We start from the raw sequence: 14,773 nt of genomic DNA, 5'->3' as shown, positions 1-14,773 counted from the left end.
TGTGTGTTAGTGGTGCCTGTGTGCGGGTCGTGTGTGTATGAGTGATGTTATGTTGGGGGTCGGGGTGGGGAGGGGGATCCTGCCACCTTTGGGGGGTGGCAGGGGGGTTGGGGGGATAGGGGAGGGAGCCGGTGGGGGTGGGGGATGGTGGAGACCCCTATCAGTACCAGGGAAGGAATTCCCTGGCACTGATAGTGCTTACCACCATGGATTTCATGACGGTTTCAAACCGCATGAAATCAATGGCGGTCAGCCGGGTCAAAATACCGCCGGCGGTATAGTGACAGCCACCGGGCTAGAGACCCTGGTCTCCATCCCGGCGGTCATCTCCGCCCTGGTGGGCGGAACGGAGAACCGGCGGATGACCATGGCGGTAACCGCCATGGTCATAATAAAAAAAAAAGACCGCCAGCCTGTTGGCGGTCTTACCACCGCTTCTCCGCCTTCCGCCAGGGTCATAATGACCCCCTTAGTCTCTTTTTGAGAGCAAATGGAAACATTCCTTGGGAGAAGCTGGCACTGCTCAATTCAAGAACCAATGGAGCTGCAAGGATATCACATGGTTTTAAGAGCTTCATGGGATTTGCATAATTTCTTACTGAGGAACATTTCCTCAATGCATTTTTAGATATGACTCCATAGTAATAGTATGAAAGTTCAACCAGGTTGTACGCTATCTTTGAGACATGAATGAAAATTGGAACATTGCTTTCATTTGCCAAGTTCAGAATGCATCAAGATAATTTTATTTAAGACAATATTGCTATATTTATAACTATATTAGAATTGTGTGTATGAACAGATTTTCCATGTACTTGATTCAGAATGTTATTGTAAGGTTATTGGTGTAGGCTGTCAATTGGTTCTGAAAGTACAAAGCCTCTAGTTTAACTAGAAAGGCTTTCTACGCTTTTGAGAGATATTTTATAGAATTCAGGGATTCAACTGGTTTGTTAATCTCCACACTTTTCTGTGTTGACGTTTGCTTGTGCTTGCTTCTTGACAATCTAATGGCCTTTTTTGATGGACATCAAGGAAATGGTGAGAAGAATAACCAACACTTCCAAAAGATTTTTATTGATGTAGGGATTTCTGGGATTTTCTAAGTCTTGTTTCACTTCTAGGGTGACCTGGGTTGTAATCCTGACTCCAGATCTTGAAAGAACACAAATCACTTAATCTACTGGTGACTGAAATTAGGATTGTGCACTATGTAATACCAATGTGCATGATGTAAAAGTCCAACTGCACAGTGTGCAAGTACTAGTTTTACCTGTTTACATGTTTACACCTTTCTCCCCATTTTGGTAATCTAGCTTCAGCTGAATCACACCCCATAATGTTGTTTGTGCACTACCTCATGTTAAAATGCTCTTGCTACAATATACATTTTATTTGCGGTCTGTGCCTGTGCTCCTTACAGCTAGGTCAGTTGTACATCAAATATTTTGCTCTTATATCACAATATTGACTACAAAAATATTGACATGCAAAAATAGCACAAAATAGCATAAGTGCATATATATATATATATATATATATGTATATATGTATATATATATATATATATACACACATATATATATATTTGTATTTATTTACATTATATGTATATATTTTTTTCTTCAAGTTATGTAGAAGTGGATCTAACAATAGTAAATGTAGACTTATGTCAGTAGTTTGCTCATGACACTTTTGCATGTCAGTATTTGAAATAATTAAACAAATGGTGAAAAAACTGCTGCCTTGTGAACAGTGTGAAGTGATTAATTACAAATTAACATATTTCTTTACTTGTGTGTAAACAATGTTTTAAATACGTAGATTTTTGTTTCCCGCTATGGGCCAAAACATTGATGTAATCTATTAGTAGGGATGCTAACTACATTTTAGCAAAATAAATACCTTTCTCATGATTAAATACCATGTTGACCTTAGGAGAAAGGTAACCAAACTTTTGCAAAATGATAAGGGCTGCATTTCACTCCATGACCGTGTGTTTCGCAGTCTATGTTGTTTTGGGGCTAGAAACAAACTTTTTTGTAGATGTCTTCAACATGCAACTGAGAGTGTGTTATTTTCGAAAACTGTCAGATCTGTAATTTTGCAAAAAAAGTATCAGAAGAAAAACAGCATCAATCCCACTTTTAATGTCTTCTGAAGGGCTATGACCACCAACATAAAGCTCACGACAAAGCAGTTGTAAATAGCAAGAGCGTCCAATTTGAACTAGGCTGTAAACAAGGAATAGTGCAAAAATATGCTCAATGTTGTTTGAACCCATCTGCGCACTCTGTCCATGGTTGTGAACAGTACACCCTTCATACTTTATTCATGTTGTCTCTCATTGTTCTTGCTTATTCATGCTAATTTCTTTACACCAGTTTTGGGTTGAAGGTACATGTGCATTAGGAAGTGATGGAGTCAATGAAGCAATATATGATATATGACCCGCTGGTCTGTCAGTATTCATTCGCTGTCCCCTGCAATGAGCGCACTTCATTTTCCATGAAATAACCTACCTTCACAAATGGATGCATGGGGAAGCATATTTATTTTACATAGAGTAAGTGCCTTTGTGAAAAACGCAGCCATGCTTGCCATGCAAATGCACCAATCTATAATACATCTGTCCCTACTTTCTATTCACTTCTATCAAATTGGATATTTTGTTCGAATGTTTGCCAAGGAGTCATGTACATATAGCAGAAGTCGTGAATATATCATTTCTGACAGGGAGATTCGGGTATCATTTACCGACATTTCAGCAATAAAAGTATTTAACAGTAAAAAAAATATATCTCTCAGAGAAAAGCAGGGTTATCAATTTATCAATTTATTGATCTACATGTATGTTTATTTTTAATATGTGAAACATTTGCCATCAAATTGTGAAAAAATTGCCAATTAAAGCTTAAAATTGCACAGAGCTTATCACACAAAAACGTTTCATCGAAGCACCATGTGTGATGGACTTTTACAGGTTGTCTTTGGAAAAAAAGGAAACGTTGCATTTTATATTGTAAAGTTAATATCTGTACACTGCCTCATGGAGTGATTTTGTTAATTTATATGTGTGTTAATTTTTTGTATATAACTTCTTTTAAAAGTAGGAATAATAATTGATTATTTCAGGACTTGATTGTATGACCATCCCAACAGAGAGCTGCATTGCCTCATCTAAAAAATGAAGCAGGAATGCAACATGTTGACAAAATCAAAGCATTCAATCAATACAAAATAAGTTATTTGTATATTTTTGTGCTACAGTTCTTTCTAGAGGGAGACCATAAAAAGACCATTATATCCAGGGCGTGTTTAGCTGCTAAACAGTGGCAAAGTATCAGATCAAGAAGAAAGGAGTGCTGCCATGTGGCCTTATGATCTTGTCACTAGCATCCACCAGTATCAGAATCATTTCTGTACTGTTCATTTCAAACTGTAGCTGAAAATCTTAGTCAAAATTGCAAGCTCTTTTGAGAAAATCTTGAAGCATACACCTCTATCCCTGTAACAGGTGTGCTTGTGCTACAGGTCAAACCTGTCTGTCACCCATCTACACCTCTCCCCAGAGCTTACAACTCCCCCTCCCCACCCATGGACGCCACCCTCCCACATTCACCCACATGTCTGGACCACATCAGGCTACTTGCACAGTGTGTGTGACTGAAGACAGTCAAACAACTGAGTGTTAAAGGGTGGCCTGAGGCCTGAGAACCCCAGATTAACCCTAACTACGTGTGCAGAACCACTGTCTGTTTCAGAGATAGCACCCATTCTTTAATACAAAACAAGCCTTTTCAGACAAAAACATCTATAAAATCATGGTGTGAGTCTATGTGAATGTGATATTAAATCATATCGAAATACCTAATTTAGAAAATACCTTTTATAATGCGGCAATGATCTGTAATGGTAAAATCATTGGAAAAAGTATTTTCTTTAAAAATGGGGAATGCCTTGCAGTAACTTGTTTACCATCATCATTTTACCGTCTCCGAGGCTACCTATTTTCAGCCCTCAGCTGAAGGTAAAGATTACAGAAAATGAGCATAGTGTTCACCCTAATCACTAGTAATGTGTAAATGTGGGAGAGCAGAGAGGTAACAATATGCGCTAACCTGTGTACACCTGAATATCATGACAATAGTATTGATGGGACACAACATCAAGGACAGAATATCTCAAATAATATATCAACAGTCAAAATTTCATATGTCGGACTCCACACACACACATATATATATATATATATATATATATACCTACGTGATACATATATCTTCAACCTACATAGATGTGGAGTTACGAATGATACATATATGCTTTCCTATATCCACTCACCTTTCAATATTTTGTCCCTTGATATTCTGTCCTCGATATTCTGTTCCACAATATTGTTGATGTCGATGTTCAGTGGTACAACCATACTAACTTGGTAACTTACCCCTTTTTATTAACCTCTCTGCTGGTTTTTGAGTAAGGCCCTGCCTGACTTGTTGACACCATGGCCTGTATTTTATCAGCAGGGCAGAACAGTAGAAGCTGGTGCTTGCCGGTTCAGAGGCTTTAAAATTCTATTTTTATCGTGCAGATATGGAAGAAAGGACAACACACTGTCCCGTGATATCATATCAGCTATTAAACAAACAACACTTGGCATCTGTGGAACTCGGAGAGCTCATTTTATAGTCCAGAGGCGAGGTGAATATTTAAATCTGAAGCTAGGAGCCCGTGGGTCCTTCATGTGCAATAGGTTTATCTCCAGGACTTTGAAGTCTTCAGGTAGTAAATGTAAATAAACGCCCCATGACATTCATCAGAAACCCAGCTGTGTAGATGAATATTTATATACCACTAATCTGAAATTATTGATCTTGCTTTTCAAAAATCATGCATTGGGGTAATTATTCATCATTTTGTAGTTTTAAAAGTCACATTCAGGAAAGACGTTTTGAAGTCATTTTTTCCATAAGTGCACACACGTTTTATGTTCCTTCCTGCCTGTAATGTAAATTACTGGTTTTAGTCTCTTTACGCCAAGTATGCCTTGTAAATACCCCTAAACGAGATATATTAAGCTGTATGTTAACGTACAACCTGGAATGGACTGACTCGATGGTGTGAAGTCATTGTTCTTGCCTTGGAAGTTAAATATCAAAGATATATATTACGCTGTTGTGAAACCTTTTGTTATTCAATATATTTTTACTCATTGTGTCTGCTTTAAAAACATTTTGTTTTGTATATATCACTAGGAATTAATGTATTTTAGATGATGACATGTTGTCAAAAATAGATATATTTGTGTTCCAATAAAGAAATGAGATTTTTAAACCAAGATTGTCTTCCTTGTTAATTGCTGAGGATGGAGCAGGCACCTGTTTGTTTCCATTTCTTTGGAAACACTTTTGGTTGTGCATGCAGAGAGTTTGTCAAATCACACATAAAATGTGGTACAGATTAAAGATAGACTAGGTACCATTCCTTACAGATTGCTTTTTATGAAAATGGCACCCACTGACATTGCTGTTGATGGGTCACACTTAAAGATTAGATAATGGACTGTAACAAATACACACACAAACGTACTTGGGTGGGCTGCTGTAAACTTTCCACGGTCAGGCCCAGGGCTTCCTGTCACTTGGTCAGTGAGGACAAGCCCGAGATCCAAGTTCCTGCTCATAGGTTGGATGCCTGAGGTGCTGCCCAAAGGTTGGCGTACTTAATGACTGATCCTACCCCTGCACTCCATTCCTCCCCCCCACAAAGGGTCCCGGTTGCACACATCCAGAGAGGGCAGCAAGCGAGACTACTGCTCTGGATGAGTGGAGAGCTCTTCAGCATGGATGTCTTGCAGAGGTTTGCAATGTTTTGTAACAGAGTTAAACCTTGATGCTTGCATGTGGGTTCCTCTTTGTCTGCTACACGTTACCATAGGGTGTTGTATCTGTACAACGACCCGTAGCTTTTAGTTCAAAAGAACTTGATCAGAAAATATCAGACTCCAACACAAAGTTCAATGGGCCACCCAGGGAGTTTGGATCAGTAGCTCGGGATGCCAGAGGCTTAAGAGGTTCTTTCAGAGTTAATCTTTAACGCATTCAGCTGTCAGCTAAACCAGAGTAAAGTGAACCTTAAAGGGATTCATTTTTTCCAGAATTCACCAAGTTGTCACTGTTCATTTGTGATGTGATGTTTGTCTCTGCAGCACTCAAAGGATCCTGTGGATGTAATCTAACATTTAAAAAATATTCACTTTTGGATAATGAATAAGAAACCGGGGGTGACAATCTAACCACTGTTCACAAAGAACTATGAACGAGTTGCACGCTAGGTGGCTTGCTGACAGGAGCACACTCTGCACTGCATTCTCTGTACAAAGACAACACATCATATTTGCCCATTTATAAAAAGTCCCCAAATGGCCTTCCTACTGAAAGTAAATTAGGCAGCTTGCTATAGACGGTCCTTTTCTATTGCCTACGAGTGCAAGGATAGTAGCTTATGAGGGACAGCTGACTTTATCCCAGCGTTCATATTCCTTTATGGAAAACGTTTTCTTATGCAGAAACTGTCCTTTAAAGGGAAAGAGATAGGCTCTACTTCTAAAAAAGGTTTTCCCTTTGAAAAGACTTTATGGGAGTCCACTGAACCACTGCCTGCTTCCACAGTAGCCACCCAACGTCATTCAGAAAAGGGAAGCCGTTCTTAACTTGGGGATGCTGGCACCTGGGGCCCACAACTGCTACTCACTAAAGCCATTTATTTGGTAAAATATAAAGAGTTAAAAATTAGTATCAAGGAAACCTTTGTATTTCCAAAATGGGCATAACAGAGGTGGTGAAAAGCGGTACTTACTTGCACATCTCTGAATTCCGGGTTCCTCACACTAGCATGTTTATTAGCAGGGCATTTCTCAAACAGACATCTTTTTTACACAGTGTCTTAAATTTGGAAGTAAAAAATGTAGAAAAACACAAGGGTCAATAACACTTGTTCTACTATTCTGTGTTCCCCGTGTCTCCCGATAAAAATGGTACCTGTGCATTATTGCAAACTAGACACCTAGGGTAATCCAGGATGGGGTGACTTATGGTGCTCTCACCAGGTTCTGTTACCCAGAATCCTTTGCAAACCTTAAATTTTGGCAAAAATACACTTTTTCCTCACATTTCGATGATGGAAAGTTCAGGACCTGAGGAGAGCCACAAACGTCCTTCTACCCAGTGTTCTCCAAAGTCTTTCGATAAAAATGGTACTCTGACCAGGTTCTATTACCTAAAATCCTTTGCAAACCTCAACATTTGGCACAAAAAAACCTTTTCCTCACATTTCAGTGATCAAAAGTTCCGGAACCTGATGGGAGCCACATACTTCCTTCTACCCAGCATTCTCCTAAGTCTCTCGATAAAAATAGTGGTGCTCTTGTGTGGGTAGGCCTAGTGTCCGCATAAGGAAATGCCCCAAAACACAACGTGGACACATCACATTTTCCCAAAGAAAAGTGACATGTTTTTTGCAATGTGCCTAGCTGTGGGTTTTGGCCTCAAGCTCAGCTGACACCAAGAAAAACCTGGCAAACCTGTATATATTTGGAATCTAGACATCTAGGGGAATCTAGGATGGGGTGACGTGTGGGGATCTCACCAGGTTCTATTATCCAGAATCCTTTGCAAACCCCCCCAAAAAACCTTTTTCTCACATTTCGGTGATGGAAAGTACTGGAATCTGTGGGGAGCCACAAACTTCATTCTATCTAGCATTCCCTAAGGTCTCCAGATAAAAATGGTACCTCACTTGTGTACACAGTGCCAGCATTAGGAAATGCCCTAAAACACAACGTGGACACATCAAAATGATCTATTACAAGACTACCTGTTTTTGCAGGGGGGGAGGGGCACCTATGTTTTTGGTCCCAGGTGCAGCGGGCATCTAGGGAAACCTACCAACCCCAGACATTTTCGAAACCTAGACACCTGGAGGAATCCAGGGAGGTGTGGCTTACGTGGATCCCAACTGCGTCAAGGCACCAACCGCTTTACTGTTGTTTCACACACCATTCATGCCGCCAGCTGCTGGACCAGCACATTACAACACTCACATCAACAGAGAGTGCCGTTCAATGGCCCATCACTTTCATACGCCCACATGCCTGATACAGCAATCACACCAGCTGATGGGAGTCTGTGGACTGGCGTGTGTTGTAGTGGCCAACAGCACTTTATTATTTACACCGCCAGACAAACGCCACACCACACACACCGCCAGCCAAGCACCACTCCACGCACACCGCCATCACCTTTTTTTTAACCAACAATAAAAAGACTAATTATAAACAAGTACAAAACTACAAACACAAAAGCTCTACCTAAATACATGATAGCAATGCCAACCGTGAAACTGAACATATGAAAATATAAAACAGGCAGTTTACGCTCACAATAGTTCCCAGTAATTTGTTTGGGTGTGGTATCTCCAGAAACAGCCAGACACACACATCCCAGGCTTTGAAGGACAATCGGGTAGTTCATCTGAGGATCCCTCCAGATACCTCTTTGGGCATAGACTCCATATTTCTTAGTGGGAAAGTATTTTTTGGGAGTGGGAGGAATGTGATCAGGAAAGTGGCGATCTTTCAATCTAGCCACATCCTCCACCACTGCTGCTTTACAAACTCTTGCCTGTTCCACCACAACAAGGCTCGCTATGACAGACTCCTGAAATTTCACAAATGTCATCCTTTACTCAGGAGAACTATTCTTTAACACAACAAAAGCATTAAAAGTTGCCAAATGGAAAAGGTGAATTGCTAACTTCTTATCCCAAACGTAAGGCTTACAAAGTATAAGGTTCAAGCCTCTAATCAACTCTATCTACACCTTCCATGTGCTTATTATAAACTAAAATGCACACAGGTTTGCTCACTTCGGCTACCTGACCCCAAACAGTTACAGGGGAAGTACTCTCATAATGGATGGTAGTTAGCATGTCGAGATCCCTCATGTCTGCAAATTTCATAGCCAGCAGCTCATCGTTCCGCAAGGCACTGCACTGTTCCCTCTCAAGTTTTTTTTACAGACAAGCTCCCTTGGATAGCTTTTCCGGTTAGAGTGGATTGTGCCACAAGAAATAGTGCTCACTCTGAACAATTCCCTGAACAACTGCACTCCAATGTAGAAGTTATCTACGTACAAATGGTGACCTTTGTTAAACAGTCATCTACAAAGTTTCCAAACAGTTTTCTCACTAACTCCAAAAGTGGGCCTGACAACCAGGTGGTCAATACTGGAATGCCTACCAGTGTAGAACAGGAAATTATAAACATATCCTATACTAATTTCAGATAGCATATACATTTTAATTCCACACCGTGCCCTCTTGCTAGGAACGTACTGCCTAAAAACCAAACGACCCTTGAACAGGACCAAAGACTCGTCCACAGCTATTTCTTTGCCTGGAACATAGACCTCTGAAAACCAATCTACAAAATGATCAAGGACAGGCCTATTCTTAAAAAGACCGTCAGAATTAGGGTGATCTTGTGGCAAGGCTAACGCATTATCCACAAAATGCATCATCCAAAAAAGAAGCAAATACCGATTCTGACTTATGGTTGCAGGAAATATAGCTGTTGCCATGAAGGGACTAGTAGACCAATACGAAGACAAGGACGGCTTCCTTATCAAACCCATCAAAAAGGTCAAACCCAAGAACTTTTTAATCTCTTCCAAATTTGGGGGAATCCACTGGGTAGCTCTAGAGTGTGGCCTAAGTCTATCACTGTTGTCCCTAAAGTATACTGCTCAGCATACAAAGCATAGAAATTAGTCTGCTCAACAATCTCTTCCAAAAAAATACATCATCCATAAACAATTGAAAGAAATTGATAGGCAAAAAGTTTTCCGTATCCACTTTACACCCTGGGAAACCAGTAAAGACAGGCAACTCCGGCTGCTCCATGTGTGGGGCAACCCAGAGGTCAGGTCTTCCAATGGGAAGCCTTTCAGCCGCTGGCTGATGCACTATTGGCACATCAGTGTCGTCCTCTAAAACAGGCACCTCATCAGCACTGAGAGTGGCTTCTTCATCAGATGATTCCTCTCTGACAGAAAATTCACTTCCAGAATCTTGCACTTCCTCCTCTGCCTCAAATGCAGTCAGTCTCATAATCATGGTCAGAAGACGACTCAAAAAGCATACCAATAACCAGCTGAGCAGTCATCCTGCGGCTAGCCATGATCCTTTTTACGAAAAGTAACTTGACAAATGCACAACCAACAACCAGCACTGTGTAAGATAAGTAGTAAACAAAGTGTGACTTTATCACAAAATGTTATAAACTCAAAAATTATACCAGTCACATGCCTGAAAAAGCTAGACTCACCACCCTCTACTCTGCACAGACACAGCAGTCACCAATGATATCCCACTAAAAGGAAAAAGAAAAGAAAATTACCCTTAAGAGAACACAAATATCATTGTGCACAAATCTAAGGACAATTTCACACACAATCCTGCATTTAGTACACCACTTACAAAAAAGTCATTCATGCAAGCCAACATTATTGATTTGGAGTAAATTGTTTTTTCTTACCTAAAACATGCAACTATGCAAACTGCAGGTCCACCACTGCCAAAACCACAAGGAGTCACAGTAACAGAAGCAAAAGCTTTGAGCTAGAAAAGGAGAAGTAAAACACTATGGGGGTCATTCCGACCCCGGCGGTCCCCGGGGATGCGGGAGCACCGCCAACAGGCTGGCGGTGCCCCGCAGGGCATTCTGACCGCGGCGGTTTGGCCGCGGTCAGAACAGGAAAACCGGCGGTCTCCCGCCGGTTTTCCGATGCCCTCAGGAATCCGCCATGGGGATTCCGACACCCCATACCGCCATCCTGTTCCTGGCGGTTCGCCCGCCAGGAACAGGATGGCGGTATGGGGTGTCGTGGGGCCCCTGGGGGCCCCTGTAGTGCCCATGCCAATGGCATGGGCACTGCAGGGGCCCCCGTAAGAGGGCCCCACAAAGAATTTCAGTGTCTGCTCAGCAGACACTGAAATTCGCGACGGGTGCAACTGCACCCGTCGCACCTTCCCACTCCACCGGCTCCATTCGGAGCCGGCTTCCTCGTGGGAAGGGGTTTCCCGCTGGGCTGGTGGGCGGCCTTCTGGCGGTCGCCCGCCAGCCCAGCGGGAAAGCCAGAATGGCCTCCGCGGTCTTTCGACCGCGGAGCGGCCATATGACGGTTCCCTCCAGGCGGTCGGCTCCCGCCGCCCGCCGGGGTCTGAATGACCCCCTATATTCACAAATGCAAATGCTTTGCCACTTGGCAAACACCCAGCCACCAAACATTTAGAAAGTTTCCTTGGCGCCTTAGTGGCTTCATAATAATAGGCTGATCTGCTCCCAAGGAGGTCAGAAATGGCCAACAGTTGTGTACTCCCTTTGGAGATGACCCTTGCCCAAAGGGCTATCCCCCACACCCCAAAAAAACAGAACAAAGCAATCCCTGGTGCCTTAGTGGATTCAGCCCCCCTTGTGGGCAGATGGGCCTAAAAAAAATAGGCTGATATGCCAAAAGGGCCAACAATTGTGTACCCCCTTTGGGGAACGACCCTTGTGCAAGGGGTCACCCCTCTCACAAGAAACAAACTAGAAAAAACCCTGATGTCTTTGTGGCTTCTGCCCCCCTTGGGGACAGATGGGCCTAAAAATAATAGGCCGATCTGCCACCAAGTCATATGCCCCTTTTGGGGGAGTGACCCTTGCCCAAGGGGTGCCCCCAAGAAACAAAAAAACACACAAACACACACAACAATCCGTGGGGCCTAGTGGGTTTCGACACCCCCAGAGCAAGATCAGCCAAAAACATGGCCGATCTAGCCCGAGGGGAGGGCAAAACATTCAAAAACATCTTAGCCACAGGATAGCGACCCTTGCCCAAGGGGTTGCTGCCCTAAATAAACTAAAAAACATCCCTGGTGCCTAGTCGGTGGATTCCTGCTTCAATCGCAGGCCTCACCTCACCTAGGGTAGGTCGCTTCCCCCGCCGCTGCGGCTCCACCTGCCCAGGCTCCTGCCACCTCCCGGCAAACCGTAAGTACTCCCTGCACTCCCCCCTGTCCAGCCCCTCGCTACTCACCTCTGTCCTCTGATCCCTGCGCTCCCCCCTGTCCAGCCCCTCGCTACTCACCTCCGTCCTCTGATCTCTCTCTCTTCCTAAATTCCTTTGTACATCTGCTGTCCTCTCTCTGTTCATTCTCCTTCGTTTTCTGCCCTTCCTCTGGTGTCCATTTCCTTTGTGTTCCGCTCTTCTGCTGCAGCCCATTTCCTTTGTGTTCTGCTTTTCTTCTGTAGCCCTTTTTCCTCCGTGTTCTGCTCTTCTGCTGTAGTCCATTTCCTTCGTGTTTTTCTCTTCTTCTGTAGCCCTTTTTCCTCCGTGTTCTGCTCTTCTGCTGTAGTCCATTTCCTTCGTGCTTTTCTCTTCTTCTGTAGCCCGTTTTCCTCTGTGTTCTGCTCTTCTGCTGTAGCCCTTCTTCCTTCGTGTTCTGCTTTTCTTCTGTAGCCCTTTTTCCTCCGTGTTCTGCTCTTCTGCTGTAGCCCTTCTTCCTTTGTGTTCTGCTTTTCTTCTGTAGCCCTTTTTCCTCCGTGTTCTGCTCTTCTGCTGTAGCCCTTCTTCCTTTGTGTTCTGCTTTTCTTCTGTAGCCCTTTTTCCTCCGTGTTCTGCTCTTCTGCTGTAGCCCTTCTTCCTTCGTGTTCTGCTTTTCTTCTGTAGCCCTTTTTCCTCCGAGTTCTGCTCTTCTGCTGTAGTCCATTTCCTTCATGTTTTTCTATTCTTCTGTAGCCCGTTTTCCTCCGTGTTCTGCTCTTCTGCTGTAGTCCATTTCCTTCGTGTTTTTCTCTTCTTCTGTAGCCCGTTTTCCTCTGTGTTCTGCTCTTCTGCTGTAGCCCTTCTTCCTTCGTGTTCTGCTTTTCTTCTATAGCCCTTTTTCCTCCGTGTTCTGCTCTTCTGCTGTAGTCCATTTTTCCTCTTCCTTCTCCGCTCTCTGCCTCGTACATTCTTCTTCGCTCCTCCTCTGCTCTCCTCCTGCCCTTGCTTCTCGTTTTCGCCTCCTTCTCCTGTGGTTTTTTCCCTCTTTTTTTCACACTTTCCCTTCTTTCTCTTCTTTCCCTTCTGTCTGACGCCCACGCCCCCGCCCTCTGCTTTCCCGCCGCCACCACTCGTGCGGCCCGCCCCCGCTCCCATTCGTTGCCCCGCCTCCCACCCCCAGCTGACCCCTCCTCCTCCCTCTTATGGCGGCCGCTGGCGCGCCAGAGGCAAGCCCGTCTGTGCCCATCCCCGCCTGGACCGCGCCCAGCGCCACGACCCCTGGCCCCCAGCGCTCCCAAACCCCGCAGCGCTGCTACGACCCCGCCTCCCTCCACACACTCAACCCGGGACGTTTTACAACCTGCTTCCAAGCCAACCCAAAACGCACTCATGGACCCTTCACATGTCTTACCTGCAAGCATACCTTCCACCGCGACCGCACCCTGCCCGCCAGCCCACGTGCTAATAACCACTTCAAATGCATCCTCATCAACGCACGCTCCGTCCACAAGCACGCCATTGAACTATGGGATCTCCTGGACTCTACCGCACCGGACGTCGCCTTCATCACTGAGACCTGGATGAACGCCTCCTCGGCCCCCGACATCGCCATAGCCATCCCCGACGGCTACAAGATCGCCAGGAGAGACTGCACCAACCAAGTCGGAGGAGAAATCGCCATCATATTCAAGAGCTCCATCAACGTCACCACCTCCACCGAAGACACCCCCCTCGCCACCGAACACATGCACTTCCAGATCCACACCGACACCAGGACCACCCTCAGAGGAACTCTCATCTACAGACCCCCTGGACCACGCGCCCCCTTCAGCGAATCCATCATGGACTTCATCTCCCCGCACGCCCTAACCTCACCGGACTACATCCTTCTCGGAGACCTCAACTTCCACCTGGAGCAGAACAACGACACCAACACCACCACCATGCTCGCCAACCTCGCCAACCTCGGTCTCAAGCAACTGGTGAACACCCCCACCCACATCGCCGGACACACGCTCGACCCCATCTTCTCTGCCAGCAACCACGTATCCTTCAGCCACTCCTCCGTAATACAGTGGACTGACCACAGATGTGTCCACTTCACCTTCAGTCGCAAGACTCTCCACCTTCGCACACAACCCATCCCTCGCAGTCACTGGAGCAAAATCTCCACTGAACAGCTACTCTCCACTCTCAGCCACAAGCAACCTACCATCACCACCGACGCCAACAATGCAGCCCTCAGCCTCACACAATGGATCACCACCTGCGCTGACAACCTCGCACCCCTCAGATTCCTCCCAAGACAGACCAACACCAGGACCCTCAATGGTTCACAGACGCCCTCAAGGAATCCAAAAAAACCTGCCGTACCCTCGAGAAAACCTGACGCAAAGACCACACCATAGAAAACATGGCTGCCCTCAAAATTGCCACCCGCGAACACCATCAGGTGATCCGCGTCAACAAAAGAACATCCTTCAAAGACAGACTGGACAAGAACACTCACAACAGCAAAGAACTCTTCAACATCGTCAGAGAGCTCTCCAACCCCAACGCCAGCTCCAACTCTATCACGCCCTCACAAGAACTCTGCAACTCCCTCGCTACCTTCTTCCATCGAAAGATCACCGACCTACACGACAGCTTCGGTCCACAGACCCAGCCAACCACCACAGAACCCA

At 44.7% G+C, this 14,773-nt stretch overlaps 1 protein-coding gene across 1 annotated transcript; it reads right to left on the bottom strand.

The window, feature by feature from the left end:
* Positions 1-10,393: 10,393 nt before the first annotated feature.
* LOC138301653 (octapeptide-repeat protein T2-like) lies at positions 10,394-13,057 on the bottom strand. The gene is made up of 2 exons (XM_069242166.1): positions 12,476-13,057; positions 10,394-10,432 (listed from the first exon to the last, which is right to left on the bottom strand). Exons 1-2 carry the CDS (start codon positions 13,055-13,057, stop codon positions 10,394-10,396), a joined length of 621 nt encoding a protein of 206 aa, XP_069098267.1.
* Between the last annotated feature and the right edge of the window lie 1,716 nt (positions 13,058-14,773).

Source organism: Pleurodeles waltl, chromosome 6, assembly GCF_031143425.1.
Source record: "Pleurodeles waltl isolate 20211129_DDA chromosome 6, aPleWal1.hap1.20221129, whole genome shotgun sequence".
Lineage (NCBI taxonomy): Eukaryota > Metazoa > Chordata > Amphibia > Caudata > Salamandridae > Pleurodeles > Pleurodeles waltl.
This window is presented reverse-complemented; position numbering and strand designations above follow the sequence as displayed.

Bases quoted from the DNA above. Each gene is read 5' to 3' on its own strand.
- LOC138301653 (XM_069242166.1), bottom strand. From the start codon at position 13,057: ATGTACGAGGCAGAGAGCGGAGAAGGAAGAGGAAAAATGGACTACAGC. The intron at 10,433-12,475 runs GCACGAAGGAAA...TTTTCCTTTTAG, and splicing joins GGCTACAGAAGAAGAGAAAA to TGGGATATCATTGGTGACTG.